This window comes from Periplaneta americana, chromosome 16, assembly GCF_040183065.1.
Source record: "Periplaneta americana isolate PAMFEO1 chromosome 16, P.americana_PAMFEO1_priV1, whole genome shotgun sequence".
NCBI lineage: Eukaryota > Metazoa > Arthropoda > Insecta > Blattodea > Blattidae > Periplaneta > Periplaneta americana.
In genome coordinates this window covers 167,571,824-167,588,828 of record NC_091132.1, presented here as the reverse complement: position 1 = coordinate 167,588,828, position 17,005 = coordinate 167,571,824, and the positions used below count along the sequence as shown (strand labels likewise).

The following is a 17,005-nucleotide window of genomic DNA, read 5'->3' as shown; positions in this document are numbered from 1 at the left end:
ATTGATAGTGCAAAGGTAAATAAGAGAATAAGATATTCCTTGCACCGAAAATAACAGTGAAAGTCGCAAAAGCCTGTCTTCGCACTAAGTGTTCCGTACGTAATTCTTTACGCTTTTTAAACAGGAAAAAGACTTGAAAATAGTAACATTCACCGAGAAACCTGTACTATTCCATACTCCTCTATCGCTTTAAAAACGAACACAAGGCCAGCAAAATAATTTATTTTTCGATTTACATGCAGTTAGTCATTTTGAAGATTCGTTGTATTCAATTTTGAAATGATAGGCATAGTTTTTCATTTTTGAATTCGTGGAAATGTCTGGAGTAGGCCTATCTTTTATCACTTATTTATTTCTCTATTAGAATAAACTTCGACATTGTGTTTCAAAATATCTGCCCTGCGTTGTTCACTTAGTTGGAAGTCTAGCCATGTTTTACCGAAAGTTTTACATTTCGTTATTGCAGATAAATGTGATTGCGTCTTCTAATGGCGAAGCTTTTCATTGTGAAAACTGTAGGCCTATTTATAGAAAAAACACGATAGATAATCGCATAAGATAATATTAAAATGTATCCTAGACCTTTCGCGTTCCAGGTGAAACACCATAAAGTCGCAAAGTATTAATTTGCTAGCCACAAATTTATTATTTAAATGGAACTTACGAATAACGCGTAGGAACTTACGTCTTTATTGCATTATTGATTTTATTGTCGATCGAAAAGGTTCTATCAAATAAAATTCAAACCCAAAGACATTGTTGCGATGATGTTACAGAAAAATTTGCTCCGAAGAGGAGAAAGAAGGATTCCGTTGTTGTACACATGGAGGTGGTGACTGATAATTCATATTTTCTTTGTAATACTTTATATTAAGAAGTTTAAATGTAGAAAACAAAAAACGGACGTTGCAAAATTTTCTTTTGTTAACCGCACAATAGTAGACTGGAACAGCTTACCTGCGACAATCTTTCACGGTGGTCCTCTAAAAATCAATACATTTAAGGAAGGGTTGAGAAAATTAGACTGAAAGTGTAATTGGTGGTGCAGTGTAATTATTTAAGTTGTGTCATGTACTTAATTGAATTGGTATATAATTAATTAAGTTGATATGTAAAATAATTATGTTGATATGTAACTAAAATGATATGTAATTTAGTTGATATGTAAATAAATTAAGGTGATATGTAATTAATTAAGATGATATGTAATTAGGTTGGTATGTAATTAATTAAGGTGATATGTAATTATTTAAATTGGTAATAGTTGGGTGAAATAGAAGTACTTATAAGTTAGATTTGCTTTTGCTTATCGTTGGCGTTATTATGGAATAGTTTTTAATTATAGTCCTAGGTTTATTACATCTACAATTTATAGATTTACGTTTAAAGTATTTTATTTTATTTCATTAGGTTTATTTTATTTTATTTCATGTAATTGTAATTATTGTATATTATATATCACTGCCACTGGGTGTACACCCAATTGTAGTGTTAATAAATACATACATACATACTAGCTAAAATATTTTATTATATTTCTCCTGTTTATTGTTAAATAGTGTCGTGACAGTTTCATTACTGCTGGTCCGTCCCTGAAAATGTCACAGCTCGCCACTGTAAATACATAATATGCTTGGAGTGACAGTGTGTTCAATTAGGCCAATGTATGGTACATTGAAACTGCAGTAAGCCTGCATAAAGAATGGGGATTTTATTGATCTCTATGTCAATAACTGCTTTGTTGTAGACATTTCACGACAAGTATGACGACATAATATTTATTGCGCAGATGAATATGAAGGAAATAATTTGGATATATATCCGGACAGACATTTAACGTCCAATATTAGTATACCTTCTTTTATAGAAAGATTTATGTACTTTAAGTATAATAGTCGTACATTGTACATGAACTAGACATTAGTTGATTTTTCGTCATAATAACACCTGTACTAAACTACCTCATATTTCTATAATTATGACATCGTTACTACTTAGAGACATGTTTACAGATCTAAAATAAAACATGTCATAGCAACTTATAATGAGTTTTTCTGCATAGTTCAATTTCCGTGAATCACTTCTAATTCCTGAACCTCTTTCAGTTGTGATGGATGACATCAAGATGGAAGCTGGGGTTGACCCGTTAGACTTACAACCACATGATAACACATGCGAAATAAGAGAGAACACGACTTTATCAGAGGTAATCTGAACAGACTTACTGTGTAACTTGTTTATTTCTTTGTCTAACAGCTGCAGTATGCGAGAACTTAGACATATACTGAGTAAATGGGCTATCTTATTCCATTATTGAATAACATGTGTTGATGCACATTACTATTTAACTATACTCCAGAGACATGAGTGAAAGTGTATTCAATTTTGCTTTTGTCAAAGTTATTAAAAATGCTGATGGATAAGATATTAACCTAGCAGGATAAATGTAGATTTGAAGCTAGGACTATGTTCAAGAGTGATCAGATCACGCTTTAATCGAATTAGTTTTTTCATAATTGAATGTCGCAGGGTGTAAAAGAAAAGCATGAATGTTATTCATTTTATACTTATATTGTTAATGCTTTTATAGAGAATATCATCAGAACTGATATGCCTACAATAATTGGTACTATTTAAAAAACATTGATCAATGCAGATGTGGATTTATATATACAGCCTGATACGTTTGGGCATGGATAATATTAATTTATTATTATCAAACTATTATGATAGTAGGAACAATTTCTTGTTGGTTATGTTATGATTAAAAGATGGGTGTTTTCATGTGTGACAATCACAATGCATAATCTGAAATGACAAATGAAAATCGTAGATCATTAAAATGGCTACTACAAATCACCAGCAGGCACAATGTGCTCTTTGGTATGCTAAATTTGAGAGTGTGAAATGAGTTCAATGGGAATTTCGACGTGAGTATTGTGTGCGTAATGTACCTAAATACGATTCCTTAATGTTGCGGTTTATATTAAAAAAAGGGACATGCAGGAAGTCGCAGACGAAACCCAGTACGAGAAGCAGCTATATCTTGCCTTGGTCCCCAAACTCCCTAGATTTAATCCCTCCTGACTTCCTCGTGTAGGATTTTGTTAAAGACATTGTCTATTCACAGAAACCCGGAACATTGATGATCTGAGAGTAAAAATTACTCAAGTTTTTCAACAAATCACCCCTCTTAGGCCCGTAACACACTTGAAGAGTTTTCGCCAGTGAGAAATGTGTTGCAAAAAAATTAAAAAATTTATAATATGGATTCAAATGGACGTCCACACACTGGAAGAGATTCTTGTTCGAGGCAGAAACCTCGCGCGTGTTTCTCGTTGGAATTGGTAGCTCAGCGAATTTTCTTGACACATTTATCAAAGATGTTTGACATTTATACTCTTTATGACGATTGAATGTAGAAAAAGATATCACAGTTGGCGATGAATTGTATTTTTTTTATTTGAAAATGAGGAATGATGGCTGATAATTGCAGTCAGAAACTTATCGAAATTGTACGATGTCACCCATAGGCCTATTTATATGGTACAGGGGATGAAAACTATAAAAACACGAAACTTAAAGAAGAAATCTGGAGGCAAATATCAGATTATCTCAAACTAAATAGGGCTATATTTTATTTTGATGAGATTTAATAGTATTAATTAAACATTTGAAATATTGTATCTATATGTCTTAATAGTGTACATAATTTTAATCACAACATAGCAAAGAATTCTCTATCATATCATGAATGGAAAAAACTGTGGTCCATTCAACCTGAAATAACGCCTAAACGTATCATCATTCAAATCGAAACCAGTGTCCAAAACTCGCCCTTATTTTCGTAGGATATAATGTGATTTTGAGATATTTCTGGCTTTAATTTTAGGCCTACTTTTTTTTTCATTAACAAAATATGTTCATGTAACTCCATTTCCTCATCATCTGAAACTCAGATTCAACATAGCGTTCGTACGTAATTTGTAAGGCAAGACAATATACTTACAGGTTATATATTTACAGTAAGTATGACAATATACGTAAATACATAACCTATAATATTTCCTCCGAGTCATTACTATAATCAGATAAATGCTTTCTGCATGAAGGCAGCGCGTAGATGATCATAGCGAGGTGTGATCTGTGATAGCGAAAACTCTTCAAGTGTGTTACGGGCTTTATGTTACAACAGACACGGGCTGAATTGCATCACTGTTATGAGTTGTGCAGGGTGCAATGGGATCATGTTGAAATAAAGTTCAGTGGTAATTGCTTTACAGAGTTTTTATTTTATCCATACCCAGACGGATCGCCCTATATTATTCCAGTTTGCTGAAGAATTTCCTTCATTATAAGGGGTTTAACTATATTCTGCTGCTATTTTGTTGTAAATATTTTAGTACAGAACATATTATCTACTCTTCTGCAATAGTATTGGTTTATTGAGGTAAAAGAAGTGTTAAATTTGAGATATGTTACGTTATTCTTATGAGGATTTTGAAAGCACGCACTATGATGGAGAAACTTAAGGTTAGATATTTTTAATATTTGTTTCTTTTGCTATGTTTCTTATAATACCAGTTTTGTATTGTCTTCAGTAATAAGATTACTAATTCGAAAACATATTGTACCCATGGTGTAGAATGTAAGTCACATTCTTTTACATATTACAGGATGTAATTATCTTCAGAGAAGAACACTTTGTTGTTATCTATCATTGTATATATCCGTGAAGTCTTCTTTCTATTCTGCCTTTAATTTTATTTTCTAATTTCTAGCTTCTGTTTAAAGAATTAACCTGTGACTAGCATACAGAACGTAATTGATAGCTATTATCAATGTGGTCAACTTGAAAGTAACTAAATTAATTTATTCATGATATCTTGATGTTTTGTAGGAAGGGGATTTATCGCATCTGCAACTGTCAGGCATCAAAACAGAATGTGTGGACCACAGTTATGATCTCACATCTGAGGTAAAAGTTGAAGATACTCCACAGCCTGTTAGCTTTCCTATAGTGAAGGCTGAAGTTGAAAGTACTCCTGTGTCTATTACCTTTCCTATTGCGAAGTCTGAAGTTGATGTAAGTATTTCAGTATTAATATGCATATATACTTACAGTGTATTTTAGGTATTTAGAGCCATTAACAGTCTCAGAATACTGCTAATTGTTTCCTCTTTTAAACTGCTAATTTTCTAATAAGAAAAAAAAAAATTGCGGAAATGGGTGAATATTCTGAAATGGGTAAATGTATGTCCCGGCTGATTTAAGGAGTTTCTTGAAAATGTTAACTGATTACATTTGCGTTTAATTAACTAACTCTCACATGTTTTAGTTGGAAACAAAGCGTAAAAGGATTAATTTTAAAATTAATAATTAAAAAATAATGTCCAAACGTCAAAATGTAACTACGGTCTCTATGTCCCCAACTACATTTTACTCAATTTTACTAAGCTTTTTACTCGGAATGTTTCGATTTGATTTTATTTCTCCGGCGAAGATTATAAAAATAAATAGTTAAAATACTTACGAAAGACAGGAATTGTTGTTTCTTTAATTCTGAAAGGACACAACTTTAATGTAAAGGTTGTCTCCAAAAATTTCGTAACGCCGGTCCCTCAAAATAAAAGAGCTACACAAAAGAAAATTTTGCTTCATGTGATAAATTTTAACGGTTGGTAGTGATGAGAGGTCAACATGGCGCCAGTTAAAAATTTTTTCGTTCATTGTCTTAATTTATTTTATTGAAAAATACAAAAATCATCACTGATGACTGAATGTTATGTTTTCTATTGGTAACACCGGTCCCAGGTGGCATTATATATAGTTTGTATATATTAAACTTTCGTAGTATATGCAAAACATTACAATGTTTGTCGACTAAAATATTTAACCTCCATGATATTTTTAACGATTTATTTTGTCAGAACTATTGCGGAAATTATTCTAATTTTTAACAATGGTCCCTGTAACGTCAGTTTTTTTATTGTGGGACCAAGGTTTCATTTAACATACAATTATTAAATACTGGTGGATAAAGTAGCTTCGAATATTATTTCATGTGATTGTTTATAAGAAAGAAAAAAAGTCTGATGATGAAAGTAGGAAATATGAAAGGGAGAAGATACGTAGGCAGAGGGCAAATATGACTGAAGAGAAGTTGCAGAAAAAAAGGGAATTTGGCAAAGAATATATATAAAAAAAAAGAAAGAAAAAAGCAGATATGACTGATCGTGAAAAAGGAAATGTTCGAAGACAAGTGAAATCTGAAGTACAGATGTTTAGAAGGTACCTTAAACAATGGGCTGTAAGGGAAAGATAACAACAATCCCTTGGTTTTTTTTTTATATTAGAAAATCTCACATAAATTTTTGTTTCAAGCTCAACTCATACCAGAATCATCAATAATAGGAGCAAATGTAACCAATGTGAGAAAAAAGTACACAATTTAATATAATATATATTTTTCCAGTTTTATTATTCATATTTGCCCATTTCAGAATATTCACCCAAATACATATTTGTTATGAGCAACAGAAGGATGATCTCGAGTGCATAGAAGAAATAAACCTAGCAATAAAGTTTCGTTGTATTTTACAAGATATGTTTGTTGCTATTGATGTAGAAATTACTGTGCTAATCATTAAGGAAAATGTTTAAACTCATATGTACGTTTATTCAAAATTAAAGAAAAGATTTGAATATTATCAAACTGTCCAACGAAGTAAGTTTGGAAGAAAATAGTAATTGTCCTGTTGTTGACTATGTTTCTTTTGTCACGAATCATTCCAAAATTTCTTCTTCGGCTAATTGAAGATTTCCCCGGAAACAGGATGTAACATCAAATTAATGGAATATACGACTTGGGTGGAAAAAGTATTTTTGGAGCATTTACTTACTTACAAATTGCCTTTAAGTAGCTCACAGATTGATTGCCACCCTCACATAAGCCCGCCATCAGTCCCTATGCTGTGCAAGATCAATCCAGTCTCTATCATCATATCCCACCTCCCTCAAATCCATTTAATATTATTCTCCCATCTATGTCTCGCCTCCCCAAAGGTCTTCTTTTTTTTTTCCCTCTGGCCTCCAAACTTATACACTATAGGCCTATGTGTTTCTGAATGCGCCCACACGTGGTACATGCCTTGCCCATCTCAAACGTCTGGATTTAATGTTTCTAATTCTCAGGTGAAGAATACAATGCGTGCAGTTCTGTGTTGTGTAACTTTCTCCATTCTCCTGTAACTTCATCCCTCTTAGCCCCAAATATTTTTGTAAACACCTTATTCTCAAACACACTTAATCTCTGTTCCTCTCTCATTGTGAGAGTCCAAGTTTCACAACCATAGAGAACAACTGTAACATAACTACTTTATAAATTCTAACCTTCAGATTTTTTGACAGCAGCATGCTCTAGAATATGCTATTAGGAAAGTCCAGGATAACAGAGAGGGTTTGGAATTGAACGGGTTACATCAGCTGCTTGTCTATATGGATGACGTGAATATGTTAGGAGAAAATCCACAAACGATTAGGGAAAACACGGGAATTTTACTGGAAGCAAGTAAAGAAATAGGTTTGGAAGTAGATCCCGAAAAGACAAAGTATATGGTTATGTCTCGTGACGAGAATATTGTACGAAATGGAAATATGAAAATTGAAAGTTTAGCTTTTGAAGAGATGGGAAAGAGTTCAAATATCTGGGAGCAACAGTAACAAATATAAATGATACTTGGGAAGAAATTAAACACAGAATAAATATGGGAATGCCTGTTATTATTCGGTTGAGAAACTTTTATCATTTAGTCTGCTGTCGAAAAATCTGAAAGTTAGAATTTATAAAAGAGCTATATTACTGGTTGTTCTGTATGGTTGTGAAACTTGGACTCTCACTTTGAGAGAGGAACACAGGTTAAGGGTGTTTGAGAATAAGGTGCTTAGGAAAATATTTGGGGCTAAGAGGGATGAAGTTAGAGGAGAATGGAGAGAGTCACACAACACAGAACTGCACGCATTGTATTCTTCACCTGACATAATTAGGAACATTAAATCCAGACGTTTGAGATGTGCAGGGCATGTAGCACGTATGGGCGAATCCAGAAATGCATATAGAGTGTTAGTTGGGAGCCCGGAGGGAGAAAGACCTTTGGGGAGGCCGAGACGTAAATGGGAAAATAATATTAAAATGGATTTGAGGGAGGTGGGATATTATGGTAGAGACTGGATTAATCTTGCTCAGGACAGGGACCAATGGCGGGCTTATGTGAGGGCGGCATTGAACCTCCGGGTTCCTTAAAAGTAAGTAAGACTAGATGACAAAACCTTAACAAGCGAATAATAACACGCATTTCCCATATTTATTCTGTGTTTAATTTCCTCCACAGTTTTGGAGCATTTATTTATAATAATTTAAGATTGCACTTAATTGCGGAATATATCTATACCGTTGGTTAGTCAAATTGGTTTACTACGAAACTTGCCTTGAAATTATTTTCCTACCTCTTGAAACTAGTATTATAGAACCGTTGGCTACGCCCTTGTGCTTGGGAGGTCTTCAATCATAAGAAAATAATCGTTGGCTTATACAATTTGACAATGTGAAGCAGGACCTACAAACGTTAGAAATTCATGATGACTGAAACAGTGTTGGATAGGATTGGATGCACAGGTTACTGGCAGTGATGCATTCTCATTGCTTATAATGCTTAAAAAAATATTGGGAGTAAGAACAATAATATTTTACAGTATGAATAATAATAATAATAATAATAATAATAATAATAATAATAATAATAATAATAATGAGATGATAATAATAATTATTAATATTTTTATTATGGTTTATAATAATAATTATTATTATTTTTATTGTTACTATTGCTACTATTATTATAATTATAAAGTCTGGATTTACTGCGTTTGGTATAAAGTTTAATCTAAAATAAGATTTTTAATCTGCTATGGATTCCGTATATTTAAATATCTAACAATCTGCTAGATTGACAACATATGTCATGTTTCATATCTCAATCAGTTTCGAATTCTGCATCTTCTAAATCCGTTATAACAATCTATATTAGTCATGTTTTATAGTATCTTTCAGTTTGTCTAGTTCGGATGTGTCGAGGGAAACGATTGTGTTCTGGTATATTATTCGAAAAAGAAGAAATCTTGTTACAGACGTTGCTTTCGGAGAAATAAATTTTTCAACAATAGTATATCAGGGAAATATATTAATTCTTAAATCTTTATCAATTTTCTGTATATTTACCTCAAATTTTGTAGGAAAATGTGGTCGCGTAAACTGCAGGTCTTTTCTACATGTGCACATATTTTCAATGTTCAAACTTTGATTCCAGTGCATTTGCAGTATAGGGAAATAGCCTGAATGTAAGGATATATATATATATATATATATATATATATATATATATATATATATATATATATATGACGGATGGAAATGAAAACTGTTTGGAGAAAAGACTTCTGTTTTCTATAAAAGTCATTACTACCTTACTGAAAAATTTGATTGGACTCGAATAATTTCAAGGGAAAAATTGTTCCGGGGCCGGGTATCGAACCCGGGACCTTTGGTTAAACGGACCAACGCTCTCCCAACTGAGCTACCCGGGAACTCTACCAGACACCGATCCAATTTTTCTCTCTATATCCACAGACCTCAAAGTGGGCTGACAATCGTCAAGCAACCAACATTGAGTGCACACTAACTCTGTGTGACTTAAATTGTGGTTTTTCTGTTAACGAACAGTGACGTGTATTATGCAAATCAAGATTTCAGGTATAACTCCCTGCGAAGTTGATTCGAATAATTTCAAGGGAAAAATTGTTCGAACCCGGGACCTTTGGTTAAACGTACCAACGCTCTCCCAACTGAGCTACCCGGGAACTCTACCAGACACCGATCCAATTTTTCCCTCTATATCCACAGACCTCAAAGTGGGCTGACAATCGTCAAGCAACCAACATTGAGTGCACACTAACTCTGTGTGACTTAAATTGTGGTTTTTCTGTTAACGAACAGTGACGTGTATTATGCAAATCAAGACTCGTTAGGAAGTTCATGTGTGACATAGGAAACAAATCACCTACTTGGTCAACTAAAGTTGCCTTCATTATTTTGTTCGTCTTTCCAGGAAGATTCGTTTGATCTGGACAAAGTTGAGCAGGAAGGGAAAGTGGAAATATCTTCAGAGGAGGATGAAGTTTTGCTTGAGAGGTGAGTGTAATGTGCTTGTTTCGGTTCTTCTTTCAATCTTTAACAGCTTCTATTAATGATCGTGTAGGATGTAAATGTTCGGGTGTGTAATACAGTCTTTTATGTAATATATGGATTTGCTTATCCATATGGACGCCTCAATATACCGAGTCTTTCATATATAGAACTGAACCCGCGAAAAATTGACTGACTTTTGCGATTTTTGTTAGTGTTCTAGCACTCTGCTAATAAGAACCTTTCCCTCTGCTGTACACTCGATATGGTTACACATTTGTCGGCCAGAGGTCTCCACTTTTCTTTGTATAGATGACAGAAACTATGGCTATGAAATTTAAAACTTATGGTTAGGATGAAAAGCCACAAATTAAGATAAATTACATTGACCTGACACACTAATTATGGCTCACAGTTCTTAACATGCCTCCCGCTGCGAAGAATCCATGAATGCACGTGACGGACCATCTCCTGCACTCTCGAAAGCATTTCTCCAGTAACCGTCTATAGTGTTTGCACAATCCTTTTCACCAATTCTGGGACAGTGTGAGGTTAATCTGCAAACACAAGACCCTTCACAAATCTCCATAAAAGGAAATCCAGGGGAGTTAAGTCTGGAGATCGTGGTGGCCAAACAATTAGGCTTCAATACAGATACACCTGTTAGGAAACACTTCAAGTATTCTCTGCATAGTCGGGGGGAACCCCAGCGTGTTGGAAAATTGTTTCTGTAGTCATGCGTATTCTGGCGGACACATTTCTGATTACATTTCGACTTCTAGTGATCAGTTACTTGAAAGATATTGTAAATTGTTACTGTAATGGCATACGATATATATTATAACCGCTGTTTAGCGAATGTCTGGCAAAAAGAACTAGAATTACATATTCTGTGTGTTGTACTCCAAATATTATAGTCATTCAGTTAGAGCTAAAACTATTATTAAATTTACAATAAATATAATTATAATATTTTGTAACTAGTCTAGCTTTGAGGTAATTAGGAATGTTTTTTCCGTTTGCATCAAGCCAAACCATGCTGAAACTCGCCATTCAAAATTTCTTCTGTGTTTTTTGATTGGTCCCTAGTTAGCCAACCATACTTTCTTACCATATAAGATAATGTTACTTGAGGATTAGCCTCAACAATCGTATTAGTTATACTTTCTGTCTGTGAGTTAACAGAAACAGCATAAACTAATAAAAGAAACTTTGAAACTGCATCCACACAACTAGCAAGAACAAAGCAAGCAAAGCAGCCACCCTCTGAAAGCAACTGTATGCAGGTTCTTAAAGAATAATAAAGAATACCGCCACCACATGGCGCCACATTACTGTCTCATTGGGATTTGCTATCGAAATTGCTGGTACTGTAGTTTATTCTATGTCGAGTCTGTATTTCGGGCTTTATTGTCAAAAAATCCACTTCAAATACTGTATATTCCTTAAAATCATTTTATACCTTAAACTGGGTTTCCTGAAGGTGAGAAAGTACTGTCTATCATTAATGTTAATATGAAATTTGGGTGCATGTTATAAAAAAGTTTTGCAGATATCTAAACAAGATGAATGATGGATAGAACAGAGAAAAATTCTCTCCGGCATCGGGACTCGAACCCAGCTTTTCAGCTCTACATGCTGACTCATTACCCTCTTAGCCACACTGGTTTTCTGTTGTAGTGCTGGATTGAATCCCCTCAGTTTAAGGTTTAAGTTCTATCTCTCAGTTTTCCCCTCATGTACTGTGTCATAGAATATGTGACAGTGGCACAATGTCCAATACATTGGGTCGATTGCTAAAACACGGACGAAATCGTAGTTCCAAACCTCGGCTTTTAAACCCTGATCAAGGTCTGAATCCTTATGCGATTTCTAAAACAAAGTCGAGACGCGACTTGAAAAGAAACCGAGGTTCGAGGGTTTTAAATATGGCAACGCAGCGAAGAATCGATTTTTATTCCTGTAAACGTCGATATTAGAAAGAAATGAAAATCGGGATTAATATTTTTATTGAATTGCAGTAACTCACATTCTTTTGTTCTCAGCTAAGTTATTGTTATGTCTACTAATTTACAGAATATATATGCGTTAAAATACTAGCATTACTTAGTATTTAATAGGGATCGGATTTTTAGGTACCAGAATGAAATTATCCAAGTAATTAACACAAATCGACCATTTATGTTGTTTTTTATCATTTGTTCATAACTACTACTAACATTAACTACCTGAAAACCCGGTTCTAAGGAATTAATAACCTAAATATTAACTGGATTAAAATTTAAATTGAAACTAAAATGTAGTGTGGTTCTATTTTCATATATAATAGGGCCTACTACGTTGAAAGCCCTAGTATCATAAAACTTAAAATAAAACAAAATCACGTTTGCTTCATATTCCTGTATGCTCACGTCATTTTCGAGTATTAAATATAATGTCCAAAACTACTATAAAGGCTAAAAATTAAGTTATATCATCTTATAGACATAAAGGTATAATTAATATAAAATATTATATCTTACTTCCCTCAAAGCAACAAGAACGTGTAAAACATGGTCAACGTGCTGCCTCTTTGCATTTCGTTGCAGATTATTATTAAGCATTCTTGCTAAATTTTGCTTTGATTCCTTCGAAAATCGAAATGTTTGCCTGAAATTATCGTCGTTATATAGTTACAAAGGATTATTCCTGTCCCTCATCACTCTAATCCGGGGATATAATACCCGTAGACACAAATTTTCCTTCTATAATCACCCAGCTGATCGTCTTCCTCCATCTTGTACACATGAAGCCGAGGTTTTAAATCTACCTCAGCCGTGGTCTCTGCTTCAGACCATGGTTTTGAGCCATGGCTCAGAGAAATGAAAAAGATCTCGTTTTATAAGTCCAAACGAGGATTATAACCATGGCCGTAGTCTAGACCTCGTTTTAGAAATCGACCCAATATGTCAGAGGTGTACTCATTACGAGTGACTATGTGGCCGGGATCCAACTGTATGAGTGCCGTCTTGAATCACTGGTAAGAAGAAGATGACAGCCAAGCAGTTGGACCTGTGTGACCAATCAGGAAACACTTCGAATATCCCAAGCATAACGGGGAGGAGCCCAATCTTTTTGGGAAATTGTTTCTGTAGTCATAGAATAGAAGGGCTATTCCATATGAAATCGATCAGTAAAAAACCTCGCATTTTTTTAATACTATAATTTTTTCCCTATTTATACAAGGTGCTGAGGAGAGTGCGTTTTCAAAAATATACTATCGAAAGTCAAACGGTTTTCGTAATATTGAGCGACAAATTTAGCGTATTTTAGAAAAACAAGCCTCTTTCAGCACTCAGAACTCTGGAACCATTTACTGCAGAACATTGAACGAGAGCTCATTTTGAAGCTGACATTTGGTAGGTTATGTTAAGAAGTAATCCTTATTTTTATTATATACAGAGACAGAGATAATCTGATTTTACTTATTTTTAGGCTGTTTGCCCATTTGTAAAATGTAAGAAAATATTGAGAAAAAAACCTTAGATTATCAAGAGGGATTCGGCATTGTTTGCTTAGTGTCATGGCAATAAGTTTCGAGGGTATTAACTAAATTATTTTCACACGCCTGGACTTTAACGGCGCAGTACTGCACGCACTGGCCGAGAGCTGAAGATAAGCGAGCATTGGACATCATTTTACTGCTGTGTTTATGAAAACCTGTGATAAAGCTAGCCCAGCTATGCGCTACCAGACGATAAGTTACGTGTTTATGTCTCCTGGCCTTGCTTCCCACGGCTAGCTCCCGCCTCACAGTCAGCTGGTTAGCTCACGCGCGTACTATGTAATTTCCTTATTTGATATTTTAATACTTTCTTATCAACGGTGCACCAGTAAAAAATATGTTTATTTGTACTTTCAATGCGGAATCTAACCATATATTTTAAAGATATTTTTTTTTCGTGGGCAAAGGCATCTTAATGAAGAAAAATCTAAATTTCTCCATTTCCATAAAAAGTAAGAAAAACTGTTTACATGTCAATATAAACTATAATTTCTCAGCATCAAAATAAACCATGATTTTGATCATTGGGTGAAAGTATTTCAAAGCCACAGCAGTTTAAAGTTGCTAATTTTATGAAAATACGATAAATTTAAATATTTTTAATTTAAACAGTATGAAGATCTAATGTCTCAAACTTTGCACAAAGCATTGTGTCACAGTTGTCAACGGATAGAAAAAGTTTCATTGTATTTAAAAATTAGAAGATCAATTTTCTCTATATTTCGGTCGATTTGAGATGGAATAGCCCGGAAATAGTGCATTCCGGTTGAAACATTTGTGACTAGATCTACTACTTCAGATCAGTGACTTGGAAGAACCTTTGTGTTGGTACTGAAATCATATACAATATATTTTACAATCCCCTTAAGCGATTCTCTGGCTGAAATAACTTGTACTACATGTGTATGTATCCTATGCCAAACCTTACAATAATTTAATGAGGGCTACAATTATAATTTACAATAGATTTCATTATAACAATTTCTAACTCTTCAAATGTTGAATTACGAATATTTCTCTCTTTGCAACAACACAAAAAATACTGAATTTTGTCATTCAAACTTTCTTCTTATTTTTCGATTATTCCCCAATTGGCCAACAACGCTCTTTTCCTAAATTCGATTGTGTTATTTGGGGCTTAGCTTTCACATCCCTTATTATATACTGTGACAGCGACGTGAGAATCGAACTCACGACCAGCGTCCCGCAAGAAAGCAGATCGCACAGGCTCCACGGAACATTGAGTGACGTCGCGCGGTGGAGAGAAGAGAGAGGGTGTATTACGTCAACGCGACGAGTCTGCGCGCGCAGCTGCTATTTAACGCAGTGAATGTGGAACGACCTTCCCGAATATTCCAGAAGCCTGTCGATGTAGAGATATCGAGATAATTCTCTACACACCTGTAGAAGGTTCTCGCAACTATGATTTTGCTATAAAAGAGCAGGCGCCAGCGAACTAGAGTTTCAGAGTTTTCAGTTATTCAGTCAGTGAGAAAGCCAGAGCAAGGAAGCCAGTCTTGTGTACCGGAGTTCGACTCGAGTGTGCGTCCGCATCTGCGTCAGCATCCGAAGGCCTGAGTTCGAGTGCAGTGGACCGCAGTTGGAGGGACCTGAGTTCGAGTGCAGTGGACCGCAGTTGGAGGGACCCGAGTTCGAGTACAGTGAACTGTCTCTGAAGGTCTGTGGTTCGAGATACTGTGAACTCGAGTGACTGAGATAGAAGAACTGTGAACTGAGAACTGGTAGTTCTGATTTGTAAATAGTGCTTTGTAAATACTAGTTAAGATTAACAGTTCATTGTTGTGCGTAATAGTCCAAGTAAATTGTCCTTGTCGTCGGTGGAAAGCTATAACGAATACTTTGTTGAGTGAGGATCCAATTGTTGACGAGAGCGTTTAAGGTGAATTGTAGAAAGGAATTACTGTTGTGACGAATAAATTACATTGTTGTAACTAATAAAATTCACAATACCTTCTGCCCGATAGTTAATTTTATTAAATTAGTCGTCATTGTTACAATGCATAAACAGCATAAACTAACAAAAGATTCTTGGGAACAGGATCCACACAACTCACGAGAACAAAGCAAGCACTCTGTGAAATCAACTCAATGCAAGACAATAAAGAATAACGCCGCTAGAGCCCGGACAAGAAGTTATGGCACCAGCGCGAGGGACGCATTTTATTCCGTTTGCTTGGACTCGCCCTCACACTCAACTGGAGGGGTGTTGGGTTAGTTTGTTACTAGCATTCAGAGTGTTCAGATCGTTCTGCTACTACCGCTATTGCTAATACTGAAAACATTGTCCTTCTGAGCGCCCTCATTATGGTATGTGTGAAATCATAGAGTAGTTCATAGTCAAGGACATGAAATAGCATACAACGTATGGTAATTCAAGTCAGAAGAGTATGTAAATGGAATATCAATTCCATTGAAAAGCATGTGTGCAAGAGTACTGGCTGCCACTGGTATTTCAAAGCGAACCTTGGCAAGAATCAGGAAAGAAGGGAAAAATATTGAGGCAGGGATAGGAGATTCTTTCTCCAGTGCGGAAAAATTACAGCCTAAGAAGAAGATTGTTGCAGCTGCAGACAGTTTTGATGAGGAAGTCATAAGAAGACTCCTCTATAATTTCTACACTACATATAAGCAGAGGCCGACTCTGTAATTGCTTCTTCCAAGAATGGATATCAGTGTATGATTATGTGAAGAAAGTAAAGAACAATTACATTGAAAGTGAGCACATGGTGGACAGTATTTTAGAGAACATTTCCATAAACTTAGGGACATCTGATTCCAGCACAGATCAGTCGTCTGATTCGGATGGAGAATAAAAATATAAAGATGGAATAGCGGACGTAATTCCATTAGATACCTTCGGACTCCTGAGTAGGAAAGTAGTGATACTAAGGTAAGACGAATGTTTTTAGAAAGAGATGAAACGGATATGCCTGCCGCTCTGAGCTTGAGAACCGTAACCCAAACAACCCCCACTCCTCTACCCTGCTGGCCGGCAATTTAAAACTTCGCGCAGGTTGGTGCCATAAAATCTCGTCTCAGCTCTACATAGTGCCACATTTTTGTCTATTGATATGCGCTATCGAATTTTATAGTACTATAGTTTATTGAATATCGAGTTCAAAATCCAGGCTTCATTGTAACAAATTCCAGTTCAAATGTATTCCTTAAGACCAGGATATTCCTTAAATCTGGTTCTCCT

The 17,005-nt window shown here is 35.0% G+C and overlaps 1 protein-coding gene across 1 annotated transcript in view; it reads left to right on the top strand.

Moving 5' to 3' along the window:
* Nucleotides 1-17,005, top strand: part of LOC138691429 (zinc finger protein 493-like) — a 46,643-nt gene that overhangs the window by 24,537 nt on the left and 5,101 nt on the right. The window contains exons 6-8 of the mRNA XM_069813355.1: nucleotides 2,063-2,206; nucleotides 4,901-5,086; nucleotides 10,165-10,247. Of these exons, the coding sequence (XP_069669456.1) occupies nucleotides 2,063-2,206; nucleotides 4,901-5,086; nucleotides 10,165-10,247 (413 nt within the window). The remainder of the gene's footprint in view (nucleotides 1-2,062; nucleotides 2,207-4,900; nucleotides 5,087-10,164; nucleotides 10,248-17,005) is intronic.